The sequence below is a fragment of the Sturnus vulgaris genome, chromosome 27 (genome assembly GCF_052056855.1).
Source record: "Sturnus vulgaris isolate bStuVul1 chromosome 27, bStuVul1.hap1, whole genome shotgun sequence".
Classification (NCBI taxonomy): domain Eukaryota; kingdom Metazoa; phylum Chordata; class Aves; order Passeriformes; family Sturnidae; genus Sturnus; species Sturnus vulgaris.
The window spans coordinates 3,391,000-3,403,210 of record NC_142269.1 but is presented as its reverse complement, the minus strand read 5'-3'; the positions used below and the strand labels follow the sequence as shown (position 1 = coordinate 3,403,210).

The window sequence follows — 12,211 nt, the reverse complement described above, 5'->3', positions numbered from 1 at the left end:
GGAAGTACCTTTGTCCAAGAGGAGCCTGTCCCCAGCTCGCCTTTATCCCTGTCGCTTTTTTTTTTTTTTTGTCGTTGTCGTCGTCGTTGTGGCTTTTTTTTGTGTTTTTTCTGTTTGTTTTTAGTGGGGGGAGTGGGTGGGAATTCTCCTCTCTCACGGAATTCTCTCCTGGCGCTCGGAGCGAAGAGGAAGAAGAAGAAGAAGAAGAAGAGGATGAAGGACGCCGCGGTTGTCCCCGGTTGTGCTGCGCTCCTGAGCCCGGCTTAGGGCGGGGTTTAAGCTTTGGGACAGGCCTGAGTGTCCGGCTCGGCCTCTGAGGAGCTGCTCTCCGAGTCCATCTCGGTGCTGTCGTGTTGGTGCCGCTCGTGCAGCCGCGCCCGCAGCCCCTGCAGCCGCCCCAGCAGAGCCTGGTAATCGAAGTGCCCGCGCTTCTCGCCGAAAGGATCCTAAAATAAAATACAAACAAACGGACAGACAAAACAAAACAAACAAACAAACAAACAAAAAAAAACACAAATCCCGAACGGGGTCAAGGCGGGGGGAAGGGGGGATGGGGTGGGAATGGGGAGAGGGAATGGGGGGAATCCCAGAATGGGGAGAGGAATAGGGAATAAATCCCAGAATGGGGAATGGGGAATAGATCCCAGAATGGGGAATGGGAATAAATCCCAGAATGGGGAGAGGGAATAAATCCCAGAATGGGGAATGGGGATAAATCCCAGAATGGGGAATGGGGAATAAATCCCAGAATGGGGAATGGGGAATAAATCCCAGAATGGGGAATGGGGAATAAATCCCAGAATGGGGAATGGGGAATAAATCCCAGAATGGGGAATGGGGATAAATCCCAGAATGGGGAATGGGGAATAAATCCCAGAACGGGGAATGGGGAATAAATCCCAGAATGGGGAGAGGAATGGGGGGAATCCCAGAATGGGGAGAGGAACGGGAATAAATCCCAGAATGGGGAATGGGGAATAAATCCCAGAATGGGGAGAGGAAAGGGGGGAAATCCCAGCCTAGGAGAGCTCTGGGGATAAATCCCAGAATGGAGAGAGCTCCAGGGGTAAATCCCAGCCTAGGAGAGTTCTGGGGATAAATCCCAGCCTAGGAGAGAGGAATGGGGATAAATCCCAGCCTAGGAGAGAGGAATGGGGATAAATCCCAGCCCGGGGTGGAGAAGATGCTGAAATTCTCCCTTGGGAAGGATCCTTGAATTCCCCCTGGAGAGGATCCTGAAATTCCCCCTGGTGCCCCATCTCTGTCCCCAGCCTCAGCTCCAGGCCCAGCTGTGCCCCAGCTGTGCCCCAGCCGTGTCCCCATGCCCAGCTGTGCCCCAGCTGTGTCCCCAGCCGTGTCCCCATGCCCAGCTGTGCCCCAGGCCGTGTCCCCATGCCCAGCTGTGCCCCAGCTGTGTCCCCAGGCCGTGTCCCCATGCCCAGCTGTGCCCCAGCTGTGTCCCCAGGCCGTGTCTGTCCCCTCCCCACTCACCTGCATGGTCTGGCCCTGCAGGTAGAGCCTCTCCTTGCACACCCCCTCGTAGAAATCCAAATATTCCATGAAGGATTTCTCCATGACACCCCTGGGGACAGGGACACCGTGGTCACCACCACAGAGCCCTGCTGGGCCACCACAGAGCCCTGCTGGGCCACCACAGCACCCACAGCACCCACAGAGCCCTGCTGGGCCACCACAGAGCCCTGCTGGGCCACCACAGCACCCACAGCACCCACAGAGCCCTGCTGGGCCACCACAGCACCAGCTGGGCCAGCCAGGTGTCCCCAGGTGCTGCAGGGAGGGGACAGAGCCCCCTCCAGTGTCCCCCCAGCCCCTCCTGCTGTCTCGCAGCTCCTCCCAGCCCCTCTGGGTGTCCCTCCCAGCCCCTCCCAGTCCCTCCCAGTGTCCCCAGTGTCGCCGGTACCGCAGGGGCTCGGGGCAGGGACATTTCCCCTCGAGCATGTCACACACGGCCACCCGGATGGTCTCGTGCCGGATGCACTCGTTGTAGTTCTTGCTGTCCCCGGGGTGCCGCTCCTGGGGACGGAAAGGGTCGGGTGGGGACTCCAGAACTGGTTCTGACCGGTCCTGACCAGTCCAGAGCCTGGCTCTGATCGGTCCTGACCAGTCCAGAGCCCGGCTCTGACTGGTCCTAACCAGTCCCTGACCAGTCCTAATCAGTCCAGAGCTCAGCTCTGACCAATCCTGACCAGTCCAGGCTGGGCTGTTCCCAGTTCCAGGATGGGTTATTCCCAGTTCCATGCTGGGCTGTTCCCAGTTCCATGCTGGGCTCCCAGTTCCAGACTGGGCTATTCCCAGTTCCAGGCTGGGCTGTTCCCAGTTCCATGCTGGGCTGTTCCCAGTTCCATGCTGGGCTATTCCCAATTCCAGGCTGGGCTGTTCCCAGTTCCATACTGGGCTATTCCCAGTTCCAGGTGTGCTGTTCCCAGTTCCATGCTGGGCTGTTCCCAGCTCCAGGTGTGCTGTTCCCAGTTCCAGGTGTGCTGTTCCCAGCCCCAGGCCGGGCTCTCACCTGCTCGAAGCCGGGCTCGTTGTGGTACGGGTTCTCTGTCATCAGGGACTGGATGGAGATCAGCACCGAGGAGATGCTCTGGGCCGGGCTCCAGGCCGGGCCTGTCCACGTGCTGACACAAACACAATTCATTCATTAATTAATTCATTAATTAATGATCAGCACCGAGGAGATGCTCTGGGCCGGGCTCCAGGCCGGGCCTGTCCACGTGCTGACACAAACACAATTCATTAATTCATTAATTAATTCATTAATTAATGATCAGCACCGAGGAGATGCTCTGGGCCGGGCTCCAGGCCGGGCCTGTCCACGTGCTGACACAAACACAATTCATTCATTAATTCATTAATTAATTCATTAATGATCAGCACCGAGGAGATGCTCTGGGCCAGGCTGTCCACGTGCTGGGGCAGCCCAACACAGAAATAGCAATTAATTAATGAATTAGTTAAAGAACTCTCCCCCTCCCCCAGTAAAGCCCAAAAAACTGTGGGGCCACAGCTGGACCTGACCCTGGACCTGACCTGTGGGACCTCACCCGGACCTGAACTTTCCCAGGCTCAGCCTAAACCCTGTCCTGGTACTGCTCACCTGGGAGCAGAGCCCGTGCTCAGCTGGGCCCGGCTTACCCCAGGATGCTGAGGCAGACCCCTGTCCCAGTTAGGCCCAGTTAGGCCCGGCTTACCCCAGGATGCTGAGGCAGACCCCTGTCCCAGTTAAGCCCAGTTAGGCCCAGTTAGGCCCGGCTTACCCCAGGATGCTGAGGCAGACCCCTGTCCCAGTTAAGCCCAGTTAGGCCCAGTTAAGCCTGGCTTACCCCAGGATGCTGAGGCAGACCCCTGTCCCAGTTAAGCCCAGTTAGGCCCAGTTAGGCCTGGCTTACCCCAGGATGCTGAGGCAGACCCCTGTCCCAGTTAAGCCCAGTTAGGCCCAGTTAAGCCTGGCTTACCCCAGGATGCTGAGGCAGACCTTGCCGTTGCGGTAGAAGTTGGGGTTGAACCTGACCGTGTTGTTGCCCGTGGTCATGAGCTTGACCCGCGGCGGGTGGATGGGGTAGTCCGGGGGGCAGCGGAACAGGAACAGGAAGAAGCCGCCCTCGTAGGGGGTGTCAAAGGGACCCGTGATCAGAGCGTGGATCTGCACGGCACGGAGGGGGCTCACAAAACATCCCGGCTCAAAAATAATCCCGGCTCAAAAATCATCCCAGCTCAAAAATCATCCCAGCTCAAAAATCATCCCGGCTCAAAAATAATCCCGGCTCAAAAATAATCCCGGCTCACAAAACATCCCCAGCTCCCAAAACATCCCGGCTCAAAAATAATCCCGGCTCACAAATCATCCAGAGCTCACAAAACATCCCGGCTCAAAAATAATCCCGGCTCAAAAATCATCCCGGCTCAAAAATAATCCCGGCTCAAAAATAATCCCAGCTCAAAAATCATCCCGGCTCAAAAATAATCCCAGCTCAAAAATCATCCAGAGCTCACAAAACATCCCAGCTCAAATGGCATCCCGAGCTCACAAATTGTCCAGAGCTTCCAAATTATCCAGAGCTCAAAAAGCATCCAGAGTTCCCAAAACATCCTCAGCTCAAAAAGCATCCCAGCTCACAAAACATCCAGAGCTCACAAATTGTCCAGTTCCCAAAACATCCCAGCTCAAATGGCATCCCAGCTCCCAAAACATCCAGAGCTCACAAATCATCCACTTCCCAAAACATCCCAGCTCAAAAAGCATCCAGAGCTCACAAATTGTCCAGAGTTCCCAAAACATCCCGAGCTCCCAAATTATCCAGAGCTCAAAAAGCATCCAGAGCTCAAAAACCATCCAGAGTTCCCAAAACATCCTGAGCTCACAAAGCATCCAGCTCTCACAAATTATCCCGAGCTCACAAATTGTCCAGAGTTCCCAAAGCATCCCAAGTTCCCAAAACATCCCAAGCTCACATAGCATCCAGAGTTCCCAAATTATCCAGAGTTCCCAAAACATCCAGAGCTAACAAATTATCCAGAGCTAACAAATTATCCACTGTTCCCAAATTATCCAGTTCCCAAATCATCCCACGTTCCTGAACACCCCAGTGTTCCCAAACATCCATCATTCCCAAATCCCCTGGTCCCAAACCCTTCCAGCATTCCCAAACCCTTCCAGCATTCCCAGAGGAGCTGAGGGAACCCCAAAAACCCCAAAACCCCAAAAACCCCAAAACCCCAAAAACCCCAAACCCCAAAAACCCCAAACCCCCAAACCTTGGTCATGTCGTGGGGATCAGGCACAACGAACATTCCCGGGGGCGGCTCCTTGTAGATGGACATGATATCCCTGGGAAAAGGAATGGGAATCGTTTTAAGCCAGGATTTTAATTTTAAATTTTTTAATTTACATTCAGGAGGTTTTGTCCCGGATCTGGGTGGGGTTTTTTTTTTGGGGGGGGGCGGAGTTCCTGGGATTTATCCCAAAAGCGGGAGAGGTTGCCCTGGGGTTTCACCACCCCTGGCACCAGGAATTTGAAAAATAATGAAAATAAAAATGAAAAATAAGAAATAAATAAAAACTACACATAAATAAATAAATAAATAAATAAATAAAAACAAAAGTAAAAGCAAAAGTAAAAACACAAAATAAAAATGAAAATAATAAATAAATTTCCCCTTTCCCCCACCTGCCCTGGGCTGGAAACTTTCCCAAAAAATTCCCAAAAATTCGGATCCAAGCTCGGGGGATGAGGAGGCGCCTGGCAGGGCGGCCAGGAAAGGGCTGGGGCTGATCCCTGATCCCGATGGGATCCACAGGGGATCCCTGGAAAGGTCGGGAATGGGGAAGGTTGGGTGGGAATGTTTGGATTTGATCATTTGGGAATCCTGACCCAATCCCAGATTTAGGGCACATCCCGGGCGGGAATTCCAGGGGATCCCGGGCGGGAATTCCAGGGGATCCCGGACAGGAATTCCAGGGTATCCCTGCAGGAATTCCAGGGGATCCCGGGCGGGAATTCCAGGGGATCCCGGGCAGGAATTCCAGGGGATCCGGGCAGGAATTCCAGGGGATCCCGGGCGGGAATTCCAGGGGATCCCGGGCGGGAATTCCAGGGGATCCCGGGCAGGAATTCCAGGGGATCCCGGGCAGGAATTCCAGGGGATCCCGGCGGGAATTCCAGGGGATCCCGGGCGGGTTGCACAGGGCTGGCAGCCCCGGGCACCGGGGGAAGTTTCCCTGCCCCGGGCGCCTTCCGAGCCAAAGCTGCCCGGGATCCGGGAATGCCAGAGCACGGCGGGGACCGGGGCTGAGCCCGGGACCATCCCGGGACACCGGGAAGGACCAGGGGCTGTGCCCAGGTGAGCTCCAGGACACCGGGAGGGACCAGGGGCTGTGCCCAGGTGAGCTCCAGGACACCGGGAGGGACCAGGGGCTGTGCCCAGGTGAGCTCCAGGACACCGGGAGGGACCAGGGGCTGTGCCCGGGAGAGCCCCAGGACACCGGGAGGGATCAGGACCCGTTACCAGGAGAATCCCGGGACACCGGGAGGGATCAGGACCCATCCCCGTGTTTTTCCCGGGACACCGGGAGGGATCAGACCCATCCCCGTGTTTTTCCCGGTTCACCGGGAGGGATCAGGACCCATCCCCGTGTTTCCCCCGGGACACCGGGCGGGCCCGGCGCTGTCCCCAGGCCGTGTCCCGGTGCCAGCGCGGCTGCCGAGTGCCGGTGGCGCAGGGCCCGTTACCGGCCGCGGGGCCGAGCCCGAACGCCTCGGGCCGCGCTCCGTGCCGGGCCCCGCGCCGCCGGTACCGCCGCCGGTGCCGCTGCCCCCTCACCGTTTGATCCGCAGCAGGCAGGCCGGGCTGGGCCGCTCGCTGTCCCAGTCGCCGCTGACCGTGGGGTCCCAGAAGGCGGAGTGCGTGAGGAGCGCGGCCCCCGCCGCCGCCGCCGCCATGGGAGCTCCGCCGCCGCCGCCGCCGCTACCGGGGGCCACGCCGCTGCCGGGCGCCGCGGCCGCGCCGAAGCCCGCCGCCGCCCAGAGCTCGGCGGGGATGAAGACGCCGGGAGTCCCCGCGGCACCGGCGGCGCTGGGGGAGGCGCTGCCGCCGCCCGCCGTCAGCACCGCGGCCGGGGCCGGGGCCGCGTCCTCGGCCGCCGGGCTCTCCGCCATTGCGGCCTCGGCCCGCGCCGCTTCCGGGACTCCGCACCAACGAGGCGCGCGGCCAGAGCGGCCCCGCGCCGCCCACGCTGCCCGCCCCGGTACCATAGAGCGGAGGGAGGAGCGGCTCTTCCGCCTGGGAGCCTCTGGGGGAAAAGGGGAGGGCGAGTCCGAGACAGCGCCCCCTGCTGGGCGGGAGGTCCGGCGGGCGGGAGGGGGAATGGGGGGTTTGGGGTTCGGTTTTTGGGAAAGAGGGAGTTGGAAGGAGAGCGGGATTATGGAAGGAAAAAAGGTGGGAAAGAGCTCTGGGATTGGTACTCGGCAGGGAATGGGCACGGCCTCGAGGCTGACAGAGCTCCAGGGGTGTTTGGACACTCTGAGGGATGCACAGGGTGGGATTTTGGGGCGTCCCAAAAATGTTCGGGATGATCCCGATGGATCCTTTCCCACCCGGGATATTCGCTGGTTCCAAGATCCTCAAACCCCACACTGCTCACCCGTGTCCCCAAGTGCCATCCCCTCGGTTTTTAAACCCTTTCCAGGGCCTGGCTCCACCTGCGCCCCCTTGCAGTGGGAATTTTTTTTTCCCCCAAAATTCCAACTTAACCCTTTTCTGGCACAACTGGAGGCTGTTTCCTCTCATGCTGTTTGGGAGGTCCCAGTTTGGATCCCAATTCGGATCCCAGCAGAGGGATCAGGCAGCACCCAGGGGCTCCCAGCACCCTCAGGATGGAAAGCAGCCGGATCAGAGAGGTGGGAGAGGGGAAAGGAACATTCCTGGAGTGTCCCAGGTGAGCTCAGCAATTCCAGCTCCAAGGATACAAGGAATTGTGATCCGGTTTCCCCAGCAGGATAAATGTAACTCAGCTCCCAGGTAACTGTTGCTCTCCCGGGAACATTCCCAAAGGCGTGGCCCGGCTTTAGGTTCACCCATTCCTGCCCAGAATCCAGGGAATTTTCTCTCTCCAGCTCAGCAAGAATCCCGAATTCCTTCTCTTTCCACAGCCACGTTTGTCCAAATCGTGGAGATTTATGAGCCGAGTTCTCCTCAGACCCTTCCCCTCCCAGGAATTCCATCCATTCCCTGTGCCCTGTTCCCAGGAATGTCCCCAACCCCATCCCTGTGTCCCATTCCCAGGAATGTCCCCAGACCCATCCCTGTGTCCCATTCCCATTGCCAGGAATGTCCCCAGACATTTTGGGGACACCCATCCCATTCCCATTCTTGTGATCCCATTCCCAGGAATATCCCCAACCCCATCCCTGTGTCCCATTCCCAGGAATGTCCCCAGACCCATCCCTGTGTCCCATTCCCATTCCCAGGAATGTCCCCAGACCCATCCCTGTGTCCCATTCCCATTCCCAGGAAGGTCACAGCCACTGCCAGAGGCTCTGGGCACAAGGAGAGGCTGCATTAATTAATTTAATTACTGCCAAGTGGATAAGGAGCCAAGCTCCCTCCAGGCTCCTTTTCCTCACGGTGAGAATTCCCAGAACGGGGGCAGTTCCTGGGAATTCCCTTCTGCCAATGCCCTGTCCTGGGATCCTGGAATGGTTTGGGTCACCCCAGGGATGGGGCAGCCAAGGATTCCCAGGAATTCTCCCCAGTATCCAACCCCTGCTTTCCCAGGGCCCAGTTTTGGGGGAATTTTTGGCAGATTTGAGTTGATTCCACCTTTGGTTTTCAACCCCATTCCCATTCTTCATCCCAGAGCTGGGATTTTCCAGCCAGCCCAAAAATCTCCCCCAGAAGGTGAAAAATAAAGGCAAAAAAAACCCCCCAAAGCAGCGATTTCTTTTTCCTTAGGGAATTCCATCCAGAAAGAAGGAATTCTCCCCAGTATCCAACCCCAACCTCTGCCTTCCCAGGGCCCAGTTTTGGGGGGGATTTTTGGCAGATTTGATTCCATTTTGGTTTTCCACCCCATCCCTCACCCCCACAGCCGGGATTTTCTGCCCAGCCCAAGAGAGGTGAAAAATAAAAGGAAAAAAAAAAAAGGCAGAAAGGAAGGATTTGAGTAGAGAAATCCTTGTTTTACTGGTCAGGCTGGAGGAGGAGAGCCGGGCAGCCCCTGGAGCTGTCACATGGCAAAGAGGATCAGGAATGCCACCATCAAACAGAAGAGCCCCATGGCCTCGGACAGGGCAAAGCCCAGGATGGCGTAGGAGAAGAGCTGCTGCTTCAGGGAGGGGTTCCTGGAGTGGGAAAAGGAGTGAAAACAACAGGGAATAACGATCCAAAACTGGGGATGGAAACTGGGAATAACGATCCAAAACTGGGGATGGAAACTGGGAACAATGATCCAAAACTGGGGATGGAAACTGGGAACAGTGATCCAAAACTGGGGATGGAAATTGGGAACAATGATCCAAAACTGGGGATGGAAACTGGGAATAATGACCCAAAACAGGGAATGAAAACAGGGAATTGTGCCCCAAACCAGCCCAAAGTCAGGGAATAAAACCAGGGAATAATGGCCCAAACCAGCCCGGAGTTAGGGAATGAAATCAGGGAATGAAACCAGGGAATGCCCCAAATGCAGGAATAAAAGCAGGGAATAATGCCCCAAACTAGGGAATAAAACCAGGGAATGCCCCAAACCACTGGCTGTGCAGGGAGCAGCTGGGATGGGATAAATGGAATAATGGGATGGGATCCATGGGATAATGGGATCCATGGGATTAATGGGATCCATGGGATATCCAGAGCTTTTCCCTGGTTTTTAGGGATGTTAAACCTGGATTCAGCTGGCACCTGGAGCCCCCAGGGACTCCTGTCCTGGCCCTGAGCCCCCCCAGGAGCAGCCCCTGACCCACCCTGATCCCCAGGGGAGCAGCCCCAGGAGCCCCCAGCCCCCCTGACCTGGCCCTGAGCCCCCCAGGAGCCCCCAGCCCCCCTGACCTGGCGTAGCCGATGATGAGGCTCCCGAACACGGTGCCGATCCCCGCCCCCGAGCCCGCCACGCCCACGGTGGCGGCGCCGGCCCCGATGAACTTGGCGGCCGTGTCGATGTCCCGGGACAGAGCCGAGCTGTGGAACGGCCTGAGCGGGGACACCTGCGGGGACAGCCGGGGACACCTCAGGGACAGCCGGGGACACCTCAGGGGACAGGGCAGGGTGGCACCCACTGTGGCAAGGGGAGAGTTAGTCCTGATCAACAGGATGAGGAGGGAAAATGAAGGATGAAGATGAGGATGCAGGATCCGGATGGAGGATAAAGGATCAGGGTGAAGGACCAGGATCAGGAATGAGGATGGAAGATGGAGGATCAGGATGGAGGATCAGGATGGAGGATAAAGGATCAGGATGGAGGATCAGGATGGAGGATCAGGATGGAGGATAAAGGATCAGGATGAAGGATCAGGATGGAGGATCAGGATGGAGGATAAAGGATCAGGATGAAGGATCAGGATGGAGGATGAGGATGGAGGATAAAGGATCAGGATGGAGGATCAGGATGGAGGATAAAGGATCAGGATGGAGGATCAGGATGGAGGATAAAGGATCAGGGTGAAGGATCAGGATGGAGGATAAAGGATCAGGATGAAGGACCAGGATCAGGAATGAGGATGGAAGATGAAGGATCAGGATGGAGGATAAAGGACCAGGATGGAGGATCAGGTTGAGTATGGAGGACCAGGATCAGGACAGGGATGGGACATGAAGGATGAGGATGAGGGATCAGGAGCAGGATGAGCCCAAAGCCCATCCCCAGGCTCACCTGTGCAGTCTGAGCCTCAGGCCTGCTGAACACAGCCACGGACACGGGCCTGGCCAGGGCCCGGGAGCAGCAGCGGAACTGCAGGGACAGGGACAGGGACAGCTCAGGAACATCCCCCTAAAATCCATCCCAAACCCCCCTGGAGCCCCAGCACCCTCTGCAGGGAGAACCTCTCCCTAAAATCCATCCCAAACCCCTGCAGCCACTCCCTGGGGGCAGAGAGCAGCGTTCCCACACCTGGAGTGATGTGGGAACCCTCAGGAAAACGCAGCATCGAAATCCCCCTAAAACATCCCAGCACTGCCACAAGAGTGGAAAATAAAGGGTTATTATTGGTATTAATGGAGAGTGTTTCCATTCCAGCCACTTGGATCAAGCCCGCCAGCAATTCCACACAGCCCCAGAAATTCCATCATTCCCACGTTTCTTCCTGGAAAGAAGAGGATTCCTGAGTGGAAATCCAGCAGTTCCTGCAGGGAGCAGCCCTGGGCCCTGCAGCTCAGTGCCAGCCACTCACATGGTGTCACCAGAGGTCACCTTGCTCCCTTCCTCCTTAAACCCGGCCTAAAACAATGTCCCAGCCGAGCCTGGGGTGTGCAGGAGGGGCTTTGGCACCGAAGCCCAAGGAAGAAATCCCGAATTCCCAGCGGGAATGAGCCCAGCCCTGCCAGGGAAAGGCACCTACCAGCGCCGGGGAGCCGAGGAGCGCCAGGGGAGCCTGCATTTTGCTGGTTCTACAACAAACCAAGAGGAAAATAAACCCAAAGCCAGCGGGATTCCCGGTGTCACTGTCCCCAGGCCACCCCCTCTGGGTCACACACACATCCGAGCTGTCCCCAGGGTTGTGTCCCCACCACGGCTCTGTGTGCCCAAGGCTTTGTCCCATTGACCCCGCTGTGTCCCCAAGGTTTTAACCTCACCGTGTCCCCAAAATTTAACCTCACCGTGTCCCTGGCTGTCCCCAAGGCTTTGTCCCCAAGGTTTTAACCTCACCGTGTTCCCAGGTGTCCCTAATGCTTTGTCCCAAACATTTAACCTCACTGTGTCCCCGGCTGTCCCCAAGGCTTTGTCCCCAATGTTTCAGCCTCACCTTGTCACTGGCTGTCCCCAAGACTTTGTCTCCAAGGTTTAACCTCACCGTGTCCCCAAGGCTTTGTCCCCGGCTGTCCCCAAGGCTTTATCCTCCCCGTGTCCCCAAGGCTCTGCTCCCCCCTCCCCTCCGTGTCCCCCGCTGTCCCCTCAGCCTTGCCCGTTAATCCCCGCTCGGTGCCATCCCCGGGAGGCTCCTCCCGCCCTCCCTCCCACACCGGCGCCCTCACGACCCCCTCCCTGAGGGCACCGCAGGCCCCAACGCCCTCCTGGCAGCCAAGGGCACGACCCCAGCGAACACCGGCCGGGCCCGCGGCTCTGCCGGGACCCCGGGGGCTGCGGCGGGGACGGGCCCGGCCCGGGCCGGCTCCCACCTGCGCGGGGTCCGCTCGGGCCGGCGGCGGCGGCGGCTCTGCGGGGAGCGTCACCTTGGCCGTGTCCCCGCCGGCGTCCTCCGCTCCCATTGGCTGCCGCCGCGCCCGCGCGCCCGCGTCCGCCTTTCCCATTGGTTGAGCCCCGAGCAAGCCCCGCCTTCCCGCATCCGGGGCCGGCGGGAAGAAGGCGGGAGAGAAGGGCGGGGAGACGGGTGGTGATTGGTGGGTTGAAGAGGCTGGGCGCTCGCTGATTGGCTGAGGCCGCTGTCAATCAGCGGTGGGCGGGAAAGGGCGGGCTCCGTGCGGTCCTGAGGGAGGGTTTGAGGTGATGGAAAATGCGGCGGGAGAAGGGAAGGTC

The 12,211-nt window shown here is 58.1% G+C and overlaps 2 protein-coding genes across 2 annotated transcripts; both read right to left on the bottom strand.

Annotated features, from left to right (window-relative positions):
* Window positions 1-74: 74 nt before the first annotated feature.
* Window positions 75-6,725, bottom strand: UBE2Z (ubiquitin conjugating enzyme E2 Z). Its single transcript, XM_088179398.1, has 7 exons — window positions 6,346-6,725; window positions 4,780-4,852; window positions 3,480-3,667; window positions 2,531-2,642; window positions 1,922-2,034; window positions 1,492-1,582; window positions 75-446 (listed from the first exon to the last, which is right to left on the bottom strand). Exons 1-7 carry the CDS (start codon window positions 6,678-6,680, stop codon window positions 276-278), a joined length of 1,083 nt encoding a protein of 360 aa, XP_088035524.1. The 5' UTR covers window positions 6,681-6,725; the 3' UTR covers window positions 75-275.
* A 1,956-nt stretch (window positions 6,726-8,681) lies between these two features.
* On the bottom strand, window positions 8,682-11,963 carry ATP5MC1 (ATP synthase membrane subunit c locus 1). Its single transcript, XM_088179397.1, has 5 exons — window positions 11,854-11,963; window positions 11,076-11,124; window positions 10,391-10,468; window positions 9,571-9,725; window positions 8,682-8,864 (listed from the first exon to the last, which is right to left on the bottom strand). Exons 2-5 carry the CDS (start codon window positions 11,112-11,114, stop codon window positions 8,750-8,752), a joined length of 387 nt encoding a protein of 128 aa, XP_088035523.1. The 5' UTR covers window positions 11,115-11,124; window positions 11,854-11,963; the 3' UTR covers window positions 8,682-8,749.
* Between the last annotated feature and the right edge of the window lie 248 nt (window positions 11,964-12,211).

What these genes read in the sequence shown, in the direction of transcription:
- UBE2Z (XM_088179398.1), bottom strand. Translation starts at nt 6,680, where the DNA reads ATGGCGGAGAGCCCGGCGGCCGAGGACGCGGCCCCGGCCCCGGCCGCG. An exon ending in ATCCCCACGACATGACCAAG is followed by an intron (nt 3,668 to 4,779) that starts GTTTGGGGGTTT and finishes CGTGCCGTGCAG; the next exon opens with ATCCACGCTCTGATCACGGG. An exon ending in TGCAGGGCCAGACCATGCAG is followed by an intron (nt 447 to 1,491) that starts GTGAGTGGGGAG and finishes ATTTTATTTTAG; the next exon opens with GATCCTTTCGGCGAGAAGCG.
- ATP5MC1 (XM_088179397.1), bottom strand. Translation starts at nt 11,114, where the DNA reads ATGCAGGCTCCCCTGGCGCTCCTCGGCTCCCCGGCGCTG. An exon ending in CTGAGGCTCAGACTGCACAG is followed by an intron (nt 9,726 to 10,390) that starts GTGAGCCTGGGG and finishes CTGTCCCCGCAG; the next exon opens with GTGTCCCCGCTCAGGCCGTT. An exon ending in CTCATCATCGGCTACGCCAG is followed by an intron (nt 8,865 to 9,570) that starts GTCAGGGGGGCT and finishes TTCCCACTCCAG; the next exon opens with GAACCCCTCCCTGAAGCAGC.